Below are 15491 nucleotides of genomic sequence, written 5' to 3' on the forward strand. Positions count from 1 at the left end.
ATAGTGAGGAACCACTTTAAGTAAGATGTAATACCCTTAGGGACAAAAACGGAGAACTATTGATTGAAAACGAAGAAAAAGGGAAGAGATGGAAGGAATATCTGGAAGATTTGTACAAAGGAAGTGGCCTCAGAACGAATGCTATCGAAAACGAGAGGGAAGTGGATGCCGATGACATGGGAGCCCCAATTTTAAGATCGGAATTTGATGCGGCTGTAAGAGACCTCAGGATAAATAAAGCGTCTGGCATTGATGACATTCCTGCAGAACTAATCAAAAATTCAGGAGAGAAGACGTTGAGCCAGCTATACAAAATCATTAGTGAAATGTATACGACAGGTGAGATACCAAAGGATTTCGAGAGGAACATTATAATCCCTATTCCTAAGAAGAAACGAGCGGAGAAGTGCGAAGATTTTAGGACCATAAGCCTTACTACACATGCATCAAAGATACCATAGAGTAAGTATATTCTTACTTATATATATACTTACTCTATGAAGATACTGACAAGGATCATCTATAGAAGAATAGAACGAAAAGCAGAAGAGTACTTGGATGAGGACCAATTTGGATTCAGAAAAAACAAAGGCACAAGGGAAGCAATATTGGCCCTAAGACTGCTCATAGAAAAGAGAATGGAAAAGAACAAGCCAACATTCGTTGCGTTTGTGGACTTAGAGAAAGCATTTGATAACGTGGATTGGAGCACAATGCTTGGAATCCTAAAGGAAATTGGGGTTCTTTATAATGACAGAAGAATCATCCACGGTTTATACAAAAACCAAGTAGCCGTTATAAAATCAGGGCCCAGCTGTGAAGAAGCAAGAATTAAGAAAGGAGTGCGACAAGGCTGTACATTGTCACCCGTAATTTTCAACGTTTACATTGAAAAAGCCATTAAGGAAATCAAAGAAAAGGCATTGGGAGTGAATATCCATGGAGAAAAAATAAGCATGCTAAGATTTGCCGATGACATAGCCGTTATAGCAGAAACAGAGAAGGATTTGAAAAATATTCTGATTAATATGGGTAGGGTAATGAGTAGATATCAACTGAAAATAAGCACGAAGAAAACCAAGATCTTAGTATGCAGCAGAAGAGAAGAAGTCAAGACCAACATTAAAATAGGGAGGCAAAAACTGATAGAAGTGGATGAATTCTGTTATTTGGGAAGCAAGATAACTAGTGACGGGAGAAGCAAGAAAGAAATTATCAGCAGAATAGCCCAGGCGAAGAGAGCATTCCACCAAAAGAGAGACCTGCTAACAGCGGGAAACTTAAATATGGATGTAAACAAACAATTTATAAGAACCTACATCTGGAGTATGCTCCTATACGGAAGTGAGGCATGGACAATGACCGCAGCGGAGAAAGCAAGGATAGAGGCCTTTGGAATGTGGTGCTACAGAAGAATGATGAAAATCAAATGGATCGACCGAGTTAGTAACGAGGAAGTCCTAAGAAGGGTAGGAGAGAAGAGAAGCCTCATGAAAACCTTAATAAGAAGACGGAACAACCTTATAGGCCACATCTTGAGACATGATGGCCTGATGAAGACAATCGTCGAAGGACAGGTGGAAGGCAAGAATGGAAAAGGAAGACCTCGAACAAAATATATGGAACAAGTAAAGAGAGATGTGAAAGAGAAGAAATACGTAGGAGTGAAAAGATTAGCTGATAGGAGAACTGAGTGGAGAGCTGCGTCAAACCAATCCAAGGATTTTTGACCAGTGATGATGATGATGAAAAAAATGATGATCTCCTTAGGGAAAAATTAAGTTATGAGAGAGATAACGCGTCAATGAAATCGTAAATTGAGTTTTGTGAGAAGAATTCTCGGTAAGTGTGATTAAAAAGTCAGTGAAACAGTCTGCTTTTCTCTTGTGAGATCTTGTCTAGTAATAAGAATACATAAATGTTCTCTGCTATGGATATTTAATCGTCCCCGACAATTCTATTCGGTACTGTATGTTAAAAATTATATAATGTTAATAATTCGACTCACTAATTTTTAAAACGGATCTCGCTGCGTCTATTTGATCTACGATTACGATCTCACTTCCTTTTAACCATACCTCCGCAAGTGGACGCATAGATAAAATAGTTGAAGTTGGTGAAAACTCAGCCCGTACCAAGCTCCCATGCAGAACTTCGCCACAAGAATTCCGCATCCATGTCGACAAACTTAAAAGCTGAGTGGTGGGAAGAAAAAGGCCACTTGCTATCTCTCTTCCCCTCTCATAACTTCTGCGATTCCAGTATTTTGGAGAAAGTCGGCTAAAATGTGATCACTTTCCGAAAAATCGTTATTGATTATCGTAGAACCTCTAAAAAATGACGTACTTAATCGCTCAATCACTAGTATTTTTTTATTTTTATTTATTTTTTTGTTTCGACGTAATACCCTGCTCATGTAACTCCACTTCCTTACTTTTACGTTGTGACGTGACGCAAGGCCGGAGTTTTTTGGTTGTTTGAATGATTTAATATCTCAACTTTGTTTCTGTGCCTCCTCTTAAACATCTCCACCACTACCCCCCCCTAAATACAACCGCCCCTTTCCTCTTTCCTCCCCCACCACATTCTTCTTTCTGATCCTTTACCCCCACTCCTCACCCCCAATATTTTTAAAGATACATATACAGTAGAACATCGGATAACGGCTGCAATCCGTTCCAGAAAGCTGGTCGTTATCCGAAATGTTCGCTATCCGAAACAATTTTCCCCATAAGAAATAAAGGAAATAGGAATAATTGGTTCATAGCTCCTATCGACTCGCTATTATATGAAAGTTACAGGCCTTGTAGGTATTTTATTACATTGTATTACTTGTAGACTAATTATTGTAAACATTGTATTACTTTGGATCCATTTGGGATCGCACAGCACCGAACACAAACATGTCCGCTACACATCTGTTCGCTAACCGAAATTCTGTTCGCTATCCGATGCAAATTTTTAGCGAAATTTTTGGTCGTTATCCGTATTGTTCGTTATCAGAGGCGTTCGCTAACCGAGGTTTCACTGTACATCCGTTGAAAAAGGAATTTTTCGTTAGTTTCAATTAGTACCTGAAGATGAATGTAAAACAATTGAAACGAGTTTAGTCATCCGCCAATAAATTGTGGACAATACGATATCTTCGCTTAACTTTACACCAGGAGAACGATTAATGTATTCGTTTACCTCTTATCCCAATCCCCAAGCATCTCAATTAGTAAAGTAAAAAATGTTCTACGACTGATCCTGCCTGATAATGTATTCCATAGGAATATAAAGCATTGCGGCTGTCACTCGAGCACTTAGATTATAAACATCGGATGTCGAGGAAGGGTCCAGGAAAGAGTCGGTCACAATCGATAATTAACTCTTGTGCATAAAGGTTTCTCAGGTTTTCCACATGGTAATTGGCTCCATGTCTGACGACGTTTCAAAGATCGACTTGTTCTTCATCCTCAGGGGATCATCTGATTACCCGAGAAAACTCTCTACCCTTGTCATTTAAAATAGACACTTTGTTATTTCAACAATATATTTTTTTAAATCTTTTTGACCTATATCGGCTGTTACACCATTATCAAATATATTTTCTGTTCTTTATAATGGTGTAACAGCCGAACCCGATCAAAAAATTATTTTTTCAAGTATATTGGGGAAGGAACAAAGAGGCTGTTATTGATACCATGGAGCTCTACAACGTACAAGCTTCAAGTTTTGATGTAACTCTTCACACGTGATACGTCGGAAAAATCTAAGATCTAAGATAGGGATTTTAGTAACGGGGGAAATACACCCTGGGACTCAAACCTCGAAATGAGGAATACTTTTTGGTTCATGGCAGTTATGTGAGGTTCCCCTGGAATATGAGACTCAAGTAATGGTTACTTGAGTCTCATATACCTGGGGGCGTAGGCGGATCTTGGGGGGGGGGGGGGATAGGCACGGGGGCACGTGCCCCCTCCCAGACTCTTAGAAAACAATCAAGATTTTTAACACCATCCCATTATCATTAGGTTTTGTTTTACGCGATATCCTTCTGCTTACTTAATGAATGAGTGGTATGTGTAAAGAAAACAAATTGATTTTATGGCCTTGTTTAAAGGTGGAAGTTAGGATAGAAAGTGGTGTAACAGCAAATTTATTAATTTACAATTATTTTTATTGTACTTTTCACTACATATTTCCAATATTTCTGAATGTACCCATTGTCCCTGTAACTAATCAAAACATTTTTAAACAATTGGGAATGCAAGTGCTGATTGATGCTCAAATATTTTGAATATGTTCACGATCTACAGAATGAGTATGTCTCATTGAATCCAAGAACTGCCTCTCGAAGGACAAATCACTGAATTTGATGGCTTTAAAATTAAATCTACGGAAAGAGTTTTAAGAATTGCTGATTTAATTTGTATGTAAGTGACAGCTCTGTGGCTAAAACAAAATCCTGGATACGGCCTTGCTTGTGCCTTCTCCCCTTACCCCCCCAGAAAGAAATCATTGATCCGTCCCTGCTGAGGGGGCCTCAAATGCCTACTATAAACCAAAAATTATTCCTTTTTCGAGGTTGTGGTCCCAGGGTGTATTCCTTATTTACTAAATTCTCTGATACACTTCCTTCGTGCGTTTCAAATTCATATTTGCCGCTGTGAATCGCCGCTTTTTCTCCCTACCTGCGATCCGTCCTCCCTGCCCATAGTCGCCTTGCTCCCGCCGGTGTCTCCCCCGGTGGACGAATTCGCCACTTCTTCCTCCGGAATCGGCTGGAACTTGTAGTACTTGCAGACGATTGCGCGGACGGCCACGGTCGCGAGTGGCGCCACCTCATGCTCGGGCGGCGCCACCTCCGCGCCGTCCGACTCCGGGCCAGGGCTCACCGGGGACATGCCTCCACCGCTATCCTCTCTCATCCTTGGCACCGAGCGCTGCTGGCGCGGAAGGAAGAAAGAAAGAAAAACACCGGGAAATTAATGAATTTTCTGGGCGATTCACAGAAAAGTTTAGCGATATATACAAATACGGATTAACGAATAAAATATCCAGAGTTAACTTTTTTATTCCATATTATACTAGGAATGGACGGATCCAGGATTTTTCTTGGATACGGATTCGGATCGGATCCTTGATTTTCGGATCCAAATGCATTTTCAAAAACCTGACGCTGAGATTCCCCCGATGATTGTTCAATCTCTTGGGAAGAGCCACACTATGTGCCAGTCGTATTTTGCCTTTTTTTATTTTCCACGGCTGAAATTTTCCTTATACGTAAACTCTGCGAGAGCTTTCAAACAAAACGGTTCATGAGTTGGACAAGAATCGCATGCGACGGCGCATTCGAAGAGGGAATCGGAACTCTTTCCACCCTTATGGGGTGTTGCATTCACTGAAACTATTATTTAAAATTTCGGATCTAGATCCGATGTCTTCGGCGACTTTGGATCCGATGTATCCGATGAAGGGCAATATCTGCGGATATTTGGATCCGAGGTATCCGATCCGACCATCCCTATATTATATCCATGCTATTTTTCAACCCAAGATGTCTTTTGCTACTATGTTAAAACCACGGTCGGAAGTTCAGTTTTTTATCAAAGTGTGGAAAATGCCATTTGTAGTTTATTATCATGGATATATCGAACCTGCTCCAAGTTGAGTCTGATATAATAGCCGGACTAAAATAACATCTCTTTCCCAAATCATACCCATGCTATTTTTCAATCCAAGATGTCTCATCCATGATTTACGGTTAGATAAAAAAAACGCACGAAACACTTTTTGAAAACGACTGGAACACTGCACACTCCAAAAAATTTCAAGAGAAAAAAAGCAAAAAATAAATGTGGGGGAGTTTTAAGGCCGTTATTTTGTTTCCCTATGCATGACATTATTGCTGTACTTCATTATATATATTCTATCCAAAGATATATTAGTAATATTTTTTGATGAAATTTTCAGCAGCCGGAATCAATCTGTATAAATCACCAAGACATTAAACTGCATTATTCCTAATAATATCGAAGGTTTCTAAGCAGAATGGACATTTTATGTTCCAAAGTTACTTAAATATGTGTGATTGTCCCACACTCATTTTACTCCTCCCCCAATTCCAAATAATCCCTCTCCACCCCCGAAAAATTGTTTAAATTAGCTCGTATCTACCACGAAACTTATATAGTTTGCCGAATTCTGGGTCGGCATAGAGTTTTTCTGTCATTACGAGACCTGTTAGTCCACAGTTCCACAGAATATCGCCATCTCCTCTTATGCAGATTGGAGAATGGTGAATTTTTAGGTGGATCGTGTTTATCTGATGGTATGCAGACCGATCAATCTACCAGTTTATAAATTACGTGATCAAGTTAAAAAAAAACAAATGAACGTATCCACCTTCGCATCTGGAGATGAAAGGTACTCCACTTAATGACATCGTCTTTTCGCCAGTGGGACGGGGGGAGTGGTGAGACGGCCAGCGAAACACGCGATACAGGTGGATGACAACAGCTGCTGGTAATTAACAAATGCAGTCGACCATCAGCGAATTAAACCCATCGAAAGCCACACACTAGAAGCTGTGACGAGAAACGCAGCAGACATCATCATTTTCCCTCATCACCCACCTATTATTTTCAATATTGGCCCGAGATATTGGCTAACCTTACTTTAATTCAGAATTTATATTAAAACTACAAAATGTATTCTATATATCCATATTTTTGTCGGAATACTTTGCAGGCGTACAGTATGAATGTCATCAACGGGCAATTCGAAGATATCCATTGGGTATTAGATGATTCGCAATAAAATTTATTCCGAAATAAATACAGTTTAACTACATTAATGTATCTAACATATATAGAGAATGAAAATAATAGCTTGTTGGATGTTAGGTAGTTCCCAGTAAAATTTATTCCCATGTAATAACAGTTGAACTCCACTAATATATATCTCACAAAATGTAGAATGATAATCATGGCTCATTTTATTGTTCACATTAAAAATTATTTACAAATAAATATAATGGAACACCATAAATGCATCTCAGTTTGTAGAATGAAAATCATAGCACTAAAGTAATTCAATAAGATAAAGTGAAACCAAATAGAGGTATTTAGGTAATGATGATAAACAGAAATAAGAAGAGACTGCTGAAGATTCAGTGCAGACGAACGGAAAAACCTATTTCACGCAGTCAATTGGCTCTTCAACCAATTTCTCACCGTCGCCCACTTCTCGAGTGATTCGCGACGAATAAACAACTTCCCTCTTCATCGCAGGCTTTCCCGGCGTATAGAATCGTGGAAGGTCCTCGATAACCACCTAGGTAACCCCGGTAACCCCTCAGTACCCTCGGTAAGCCGACGTTTCGATGTACCTACGAGTTATCTATTAACGTCAGGACATGATGGACAACTCGTAAATCGAAACGTCGGCCGAGATGGAGTAGAAGAACCTGACCCGGAGGATTTCCAGAGTAACCTTCTACGAACTTCCAGATAATTTGGTGACGTCACGAGCTCATGCTGATCGGGTCGCGCTTCGCAGCAAACCATCGCGTCTGCCTCATGTAGTCCGCCCTTCTAAAGGCAGGTCTTTGGAACAAAACAGCAATAACGTATCCATACGGAGCACTAGAGATTATTGAGAGAGACATTAAGCGTGAAAAACGGTTAAACTTACTTATTTCGCGCAGTCAATTGGCTTTTAACGAATTTCTTAAACTTTTATTTGAGACAAAATTTAAGAAATAAAGAGGCCAATATTTTTCCGTTTTGAAGATATTATTTTTCTCCCTTGTTGTTTTTCGCATCAAAGAAAACTGTTTTCGAGGGCCCTGATGAAATCAGCTCGAAAAGTAGAGTGGGGTTTCGTCGATTTTGAATTACCGGGAAAAAAACATCGTATAACTTTCGCATTGTTTCATACGATTTTTCACCGTGTTGTTCTAACCGTGGATCATGGAAGAAGGGACACCGGACTGAAAAATACGTGGGTAAAACACGGAATTTAGTGGTGAACTCGGAAAAAGACAATGATGAGGCTAATAAACAACTCAAACAATGCAATACCTTATGTGCTGCAGTGTGCTGTAATAGTTTCGCAGAAGAAGGATAGATGGCGTCCTGCCCACACTAATTTCTTCCTATGAACTCCCCGAAGCTGTGAAGTTTTTTCGTTAATCCTAAGTTATATTGATTGCTAATTATTTGTACGAACCGGCCTTTAGGATCATACGAGCGATCCTCTCTATCCCTCAATGACCTGTTCTACCTGAAAGAGTTAATGTACCGGAACTCTAATGACGTCACAAACTCCAGAAAAGTGGGCGGCAACATTCGCTATTTCATATTTTACAGTTAAGAGGGAAAAATGACGAAGGAGACCTATTTTTCGTCGTAACTTATCTTTTTCTTTCCATGTAGAAAATTCATGTGATAAATTTAGACTTTGGGCCTGGGTGAACTGACCTACTGCAATATTCAGGGTCAAAGGATAATAATTTATGATTTAGGAAGGAATACATCAGGCAACTATAAATAGATAAATCAATCAATTGAACACATCAAGGAGCTATAAATAGAAGGAAAAAAAGGCCATGTTCAGAATTAGAATTTGGATTGAAAATGACACGCAAGGGTCGTCACGTGCTAAAATTCCTTAGCTGACTGATCGCCCATGGCAACGTAAATAACTTCAGCCAAGTCAGACCATACACACTTATTTTCGGAGGTAATTTTGCTTTTCGCAAACTACGCCCATCTTTCCGCCCGAGTTTATCTCGAGTTAATATCCGAATGGAATATCGAGATCCCATTTTCTCATCGGCGACCATCAATTTGGAGCAAACGACGGAAGTGACGAGAATTTATGTCCGCTCGTCGGGAAAGCCTCGAGGCAGGAAGAAGCTCCTGCTCCCAATTTTCCGCTTTCTTGTTGGTCGCCGTTTGCGAGGAAATAAATTGCGTGGTGGCGGGCTTTTGACGGCACAGCTGTGGGAGTGGGTGTTGCCGCTCCGATAGGAGAAAGAATAAAAGAAAGAGACGATGATGATGACAGAGTCGATGAAATGAGAGGAACAGGAGAGAAGAGAGATAAGGAAGTAGCGCATTCAGGAAGAGCGTGGAGCTTATTAATAAAAATAAATGTTTATTTTCCTTGGAGACCAACTTTTAAGTAGCCAATTGATCTGAGATGATATGAGGGCACGGTCTCAGGCGTTACTTAGTGGAACTGCTTCATCATAGAATTAAATAAAATTACTTTGTTCTATTCCACACTTCATTATTAATAGCACGACCCGGGTTTCAGCATCTAGTGCTATCTGCAGCACTTGGTGATAGCATTAGATGCTGAAACCCGGGTCGTGTTATTTATTATTATTATTATTGCATAAGTTACAATTTGGCAACTGGCCAGGTGGTAACATGTATATACAAAAAAGAAAAACACAACATCCCCACAAAGTCACATATCAACTAGACAGTTGTACAAATTTTAAAATTTAATTAAAATTTCTAAAAAATTAAATACTTTTTCAGCTTTTTCTTAAATATTTTTACATTACTAGGAAAGGGCTCAAATAACTCTGCAGGCAATCTGTTCCAATCTTCAATTGTTTTATTCAGGTAGGAAAATTTTTTAACATTGGTCCTCTACGCCCGGCATTTGATTTTGACCTGATGATCGTTCCTACCAATGAAATTAGGTTTTCCCACTTCATTGCTTAATTCCCTCCAATTTATAATAAAGTGTGGAATAGAACAAAGTAATTTTAATTTATTCTATGATGATATGAGGGGTTTAGAAGGCTAGAGGTACAAGTGAATTATTTTTATAGGAGTACGTGTGAACAGTTATGGACAGAAATTAGTTAAAAAAACAAACTAGATATTCAGAAGTGCATTTGATTTCCACTCCATGTGAGCTGAGAAAGGAGACTCACTCGTATCCCTTGGTCACCAAGGTTTTGTATGGGGCTAAACTGTTCTCGGCAGTGGCGTAACTAGGAATATTTTGGGGGGGGGGTGGGATGGAGTGAGGCGGCGACCCCCCCCCCCCCCCCAGGCAACGGGGGACCGGGAAAATATTTGAAAAATAACATGCCCGAAACACATTTTACATAATTTTGTCACTTAAAATTGAACTTAAAGCAGATGCAGTTATTCTAGAGAAGTCAAAACTATACGATATGTTTAAATATTTTTTTTATTTATCTGAGGCTTAGGGGGGGGGGATCTATCCCCCTCATCCTCCCCCATAGTTACGCCACTGGTTCCCGGGATTTCCACCGTATTAATTCTTTCATAATGGTCAACGTTTCAAGCTCCGACTCGCCGTTCGTCTTCATCAGGGCTGAATGAGCCCTGACGAAGAGCACCGAGACGGAGCTGGAAACGTTGGCCATTATGAAAGAATTAACGAGACTCAGATATGGACAGAAGAAAAGTTTGTTTATAAATTTTTTAATTTATAATATAATTTTCTTCTTTTTAGTTTTAAATGATTTAAAGCTATCAAAAATACAATGGAATAGTTTTAATTTAATCAATATATTTCTTTTCTTCTTTCTTTCTCTCTCTTCCCTCATGTAACTTAAAAGAAAAATTTCTTTGCCCATATCTGAGTCTCGATATGAATTGTTACTCAAACAGTGACATACGTTTAGCGCCCAACGTTTTTCGTTTTGGTCGTAATGATTGTCATAGAGTATGACACCATTTGAGTAACAATTCATATCGAGACTCAGATATGGACAGAGAGATTTATTTTCTTCATTTTTATTTTTCATGTTTTCTTCATTTATTTTTTTCATATTCAATTTATAATATTATTGTATGTTAATTCTATAAATTTCTGTACCTAACTCTATTAAGAAAAAAATTCACTTTTGCCCCTAGGCTTCTCACCCCCTCATATGTATTGACCAAGTTTCAACTCAACATGATTACGTTAATACGGACGTCGATGACGATAAAATTTGAAAAAAGAACACTCAATGTCAATAAAATCGAAGTTTTTCCTCCATAAATGAAAACCATACATCATAGATATTTTTTAGGTGCATTAAAGTGTTCATTTCGAAGAACCGTCCATTTTTATCCTGTTCAGTAAAAAGAACAGTTCAATATCTGTTCTTGGCGAACATTAAGGGCATATTGTATTTTAAATTTTATATATTATATTATTTCCTAACCCTTCTTGAATGAAGCTTGAATGAATCAATGCTTGAGTGAAATATGCCATTGAAGAAAAGAAATCGTGAACGTTCTAAGGTGACAACAAGAGAATCGTCAGAAATATCTTTACGTTCGAAGGCGAGATGCTTCAACTTTATGCGGTTTCTTAGTCAGGAGCTTATTAATGAAATATATCGACTATATCAATAATTTTTCAATAACAACGAAAGTACTCCATGAAGATTTTGAGATGACAAAATGCTGTTGAAGCGAGTAATGCATCGCCAAAAAAAGATATGTCCAGTCCTTTCTGAAATTGGAACCATTAAGTGATTTTAAAACGTAAGAAACTGAGTCAGAATAATCAATAAGTAATAATAATAACATTTTGTGCTTTGATAACAAGTTACAGCAGGAACCATCGCGAAAAATATGATACTGGCAGAAAAAAATGAAATGCAGTCGGTGAATATTTGTAAAAAAATTAGTAATAGTAAGCTATTAAAAAAAAAACAAATTCACCGGAGAAAATTCCGCGTAGACTGATGGCATGTAAACTATTTTGATTGCTTAATAATTCTATTATTCAATAAGAAACGAAATTTTTCGCAGTTTTCTGATTGCCATGCCGGTGTATCGGGTTTATGGTTATGTAGCAACGAAACGGATTGAGATATTAAAATTTTCTTCACATATTTTATAGATAAAGGCTTTTCCAATAGTCACGTCAAGTGCTATAAAGCTCATAAATATTTTAGTCATCCATGATTATACGAATAATCGTAATTTTCCGATCCGCTTACCGGACAAAGTCATCGTATTCTTCTTTTGTAGATTATCATTGTCCAACCACAAATAAATACGGGACATAAAATATTTACGGAAACCGCAATCAAGTCAGTAACGTTCAAAATTCATTTCGATTGCACTTTTCTGTCGACTCGTGCCAGCTCAGAACGCTCATAAACCTAAATTAACATTAAACTATATCGACTGCTTTATATCTTCGTGAATCTATCATTAGTGCCTGAAAATCGATGATCACTAGTTTAAGAAGAATTTTTTTAACAAAATTTCTCTTCGATAAAGCTCCCACGGTGGAGCTCTAGTAGTCTGGACACAAAGAAAACGTCTGAGAAGAGATTAACCGGAGGTTAATCTGCGTCACGGTGGGGGTGGGGGGGGGGGCTGGAAGGGCGAGGACGCGTGTCTCGTGAGAAAACAAGAGACTAACTGGCTCCGCCCGCATGGTGGACCCGTCCCGGACTGATTAATTTATTATGCTTCTGTAAACATCAGCCAATTGAGGAATTCCTTCCCGTTCCGATATAGAGTTTGGCGGTCAGGGGCCATCGGCAGAGGATTATCCATGAATTGGCGGGAGGTCTTGACCCTTGAGATCGGGGAATACATTTTTAGGCAAGCCAAAATTAGCGAGGGAACATAATATCTATCTATATGGTCCCTAACTATCAGAAAGAAAATCATAATATATTCACGCTCAGCCGTTCTATACATGTTAATAAGCACTCGTTTCTTTTAAAATCCTTAGCTTCAACTCTGTTACCCGAGTTAGGACCAATCATTGCATAAAAAAAGTCGACATCAAATGAAATCTCTTTGATTAAAACATTCTTCTTAAACTAGAGATTATCGTTGTACAGCTGGCCACTAATGATAGATTCACGGAAGCTAAAGGTGATTCTAAATCGTTTAATTTTAATTTAGGTTTAGGTAAATATATCATTTGTGGTTGGGCAACAATAATCTCTGGAAGATGAATACGGCGATTGTACGCGGTACGCGGAAAATAACGATTATTCTTTACGTATTCATGGATAACTAATATAGTAATGAGCGTATTACCATGAATCTTCACATGAAATTTGGGAAAGCCTTAATCTATGATACACGTAAAGACAATATTAATATCTCAATTCATTGCTGGATAATATTGATCCGATTTTTCTGCCTTTCATTTAGTCAAATCTCGCAAATTCCCATTCTCCGGCGAATAAATAAACCTCTTCCTCCTACCTACCTCCTTTACCACGTGTCTTTTATTTATGCTGTATACTATTTTTAGCCTGTGTTCTTTGTTTTTATTTTTAAAGTTTATATTCCATGTTTATAAGTGCGTCAATGTCAATCGACAGAAATGCTGCATGGGAACAATTAATTAAAAGAACAAAATAAATCCGTTTCGTTGCTGTACAGACGTTAGCGCGATGCAATCGTACGTCAAACAGAAAAGAGCGTAGCAATTTGTTTAGTAATAATAATAATGATGATTATAATGATAATAATGATGATAATGATGATGATAATAAGGTTTATATGGGTCAAATTGTCATCTCAGCTACCGGTATCATCCCAAAACATATACAAAACAGTTTCAAAATACTCAACCTTCATCCAAATACATGCATAAAATTACAAAAGGCTGTAATAATTTCAACCTGTCATGTCACGAGAAAATTTCTCAACGCAATGGAACAGTAAAGAGTTACCTTGGTGAGAACCCGTGCTCTTTACACTAAAACAACTCATTGAAGACTGAAGGAAATGAAAGGATAATAATAATAATTACCGATAAAACAGTCCATAGCAATAGACCTGATCTAGTAGTGCAAGATAAAATTCACTATGATACGTACTTGATAGACATTGCCGTACCTAATTCTCATAATATCACGACAGCCTACACCAGCGGTTCCCAAAGTGGGGGTCGCGACCCCCAAGGGGGTCGTAGGCCGTTCGGAAAGGGGTCGCGAGATACTAATAATATGGTGAACAACGTACTTAAACTTGGACGACCATTTTTAGGGGGTCGCGGCTAAAAATAATGAGCTAAAATGGGTCGCGGAAAGAAAAAGTTTGGGAACCGCTGGCCTACACCAACAAAATGGAAAAGTATGAAGAACTTAAAGATGGAATTAAGAGATTGTGGAAATCAGATAAAGTACACATAATACCATTAATTATCTCTGCCACAGGAGTAGTGCCTCATTCAATCCATCAAGGTCTTCACACTATTGGACTGTCGAAAAACTTGTACATTACAGTACAAAAAGCAGCAATTTTAAATACTTGTCGGATTGTCAGAAAATTTTTCAACACAGAGTAAAAAGACGAGATTGCTTGGTGATACCCGTACCTCGCCCAAAACCAGCAAAAATGCAAAAAAAATAATAAATAATAATAATAAAAATAATAATAATAGAATAATAATAATAAATAATTAATAATTGTAGGGAAAACATAACCAAATAGCAATGGAGTAAAAAGATTTTTTATAGAGGTCGTGGAAGTAATTTATCGGAAGAAGCATCGCATCATTGGAGCTAACCTCTCAATGGAACATGGGGATACCGGGCTGGAAAGAGGGGGAAGAATCCTCCTTGAGCCCTCTTCACCAAAGGAAAATTTCCTCTTCAAATCCTCACGTTCAAGGTTGAAGATTCCATCACGGTCGGTCAAACGCTGAGGAGTTTAATCGCCCACATAATCTATACCGGAGAGCGATCTGTGGCGAACCGTAAGAAATGAAACTCCGAAGATGCTTTTACTGGGATTGAACGAATAGAATAGACGGGAGTGCATTCCACAAGTGGGCGTGCATGCGAATATCCCTCCCCATAAAAGAATTACCTTCAGCTCTCCTATCCAGTAGCGCAGCGAGGGGGGGGGTGGGGGATAAAACACCCCCCTCCCCGAGCTCAGAGAAATTTTTAAGTTACATTTATCCTCTTTATTATTTCTACTGTATAGATACCGTTTTCTCAACTTATACGCAACCAAACTCTACAAATGAGGTGCCAAAATGCACAGAATTTATCAGAGAACATATATGCAACGGGATATCTTCCTTCCTAAATATTGCTATTGTTTCCTAAAATCGGTTTAAAAAATAAAAAAATCGATAAAAAAACAATAATCGATTCCGGCAAGATTGTCCTCACCCCAAGAATACAGTTAACGCCGTCGGATCCCACCATGCCTTTTAATTTGACTCGCAGACAATTTCCCATTAAGGTTTCCTATGCGATGACTATTAACAAGGCTCAGGGTCAGACTTTGCAAAGAGCTGTCTTATTCCTGCCTGACCCTGTTTGGCCAACTTTATGTAGCATTCTCTAGGGTAAGATCTTTTCAAAATATTTTTGTAAATAATAAGGAAAACGCTAAACAAGTATTAACAGAGGATAGTGTAAATACTTCCAATGTTGTGTTTAAAGAGGTCCTCTGACCTCAATTTGTAAATGAACATTCCAATTAAATTTGTACATAAGACCCTGCCTTTTTTTCTACATT

The 15491-nt window shown here is 38.4% G+C and overlaps 1 protein-coding gene across 3 annotated transcripts in view; it reads right to left on the bottom strand.

The window, feature by feature from the left end:
* LOC124163225 overlaps window positions 1–15491 on the bottom strand; it is a 794093-nt gene that overhangs the window by 671485 nt on the left and 107117 nt on the right. For all 3 annotated transcript variants that reach the window (XM_046539977.1, XM_046539976.1, XM_046539974.1), the window contains exon 2: window positions 4677–4928. In XM_046539977.1, the coding sequence (XP_046395933.1) occupies window positions 4677–4913 (237 nt within the window). In that variant the 5' untranslated portion in view covers window positions 4914–4928. The remainder of the gene's footprint in view (window positions 1–4676; window positions 4929–15491) is intronic.

The sequence above is a fragment of the Ischnura elegans genome, chromosome 8 (genome assembly GCF_921293095.1).
Source record: "Ischnura elegans chromosome 8, ioIscEleg1.1, whole genome shotgun sequence".
NCBI lineage: Eukaryota > Metazoa > Arthropoda > Insecta > Odonata > Coenagrionidae > Ischnura > Ischnura elegans.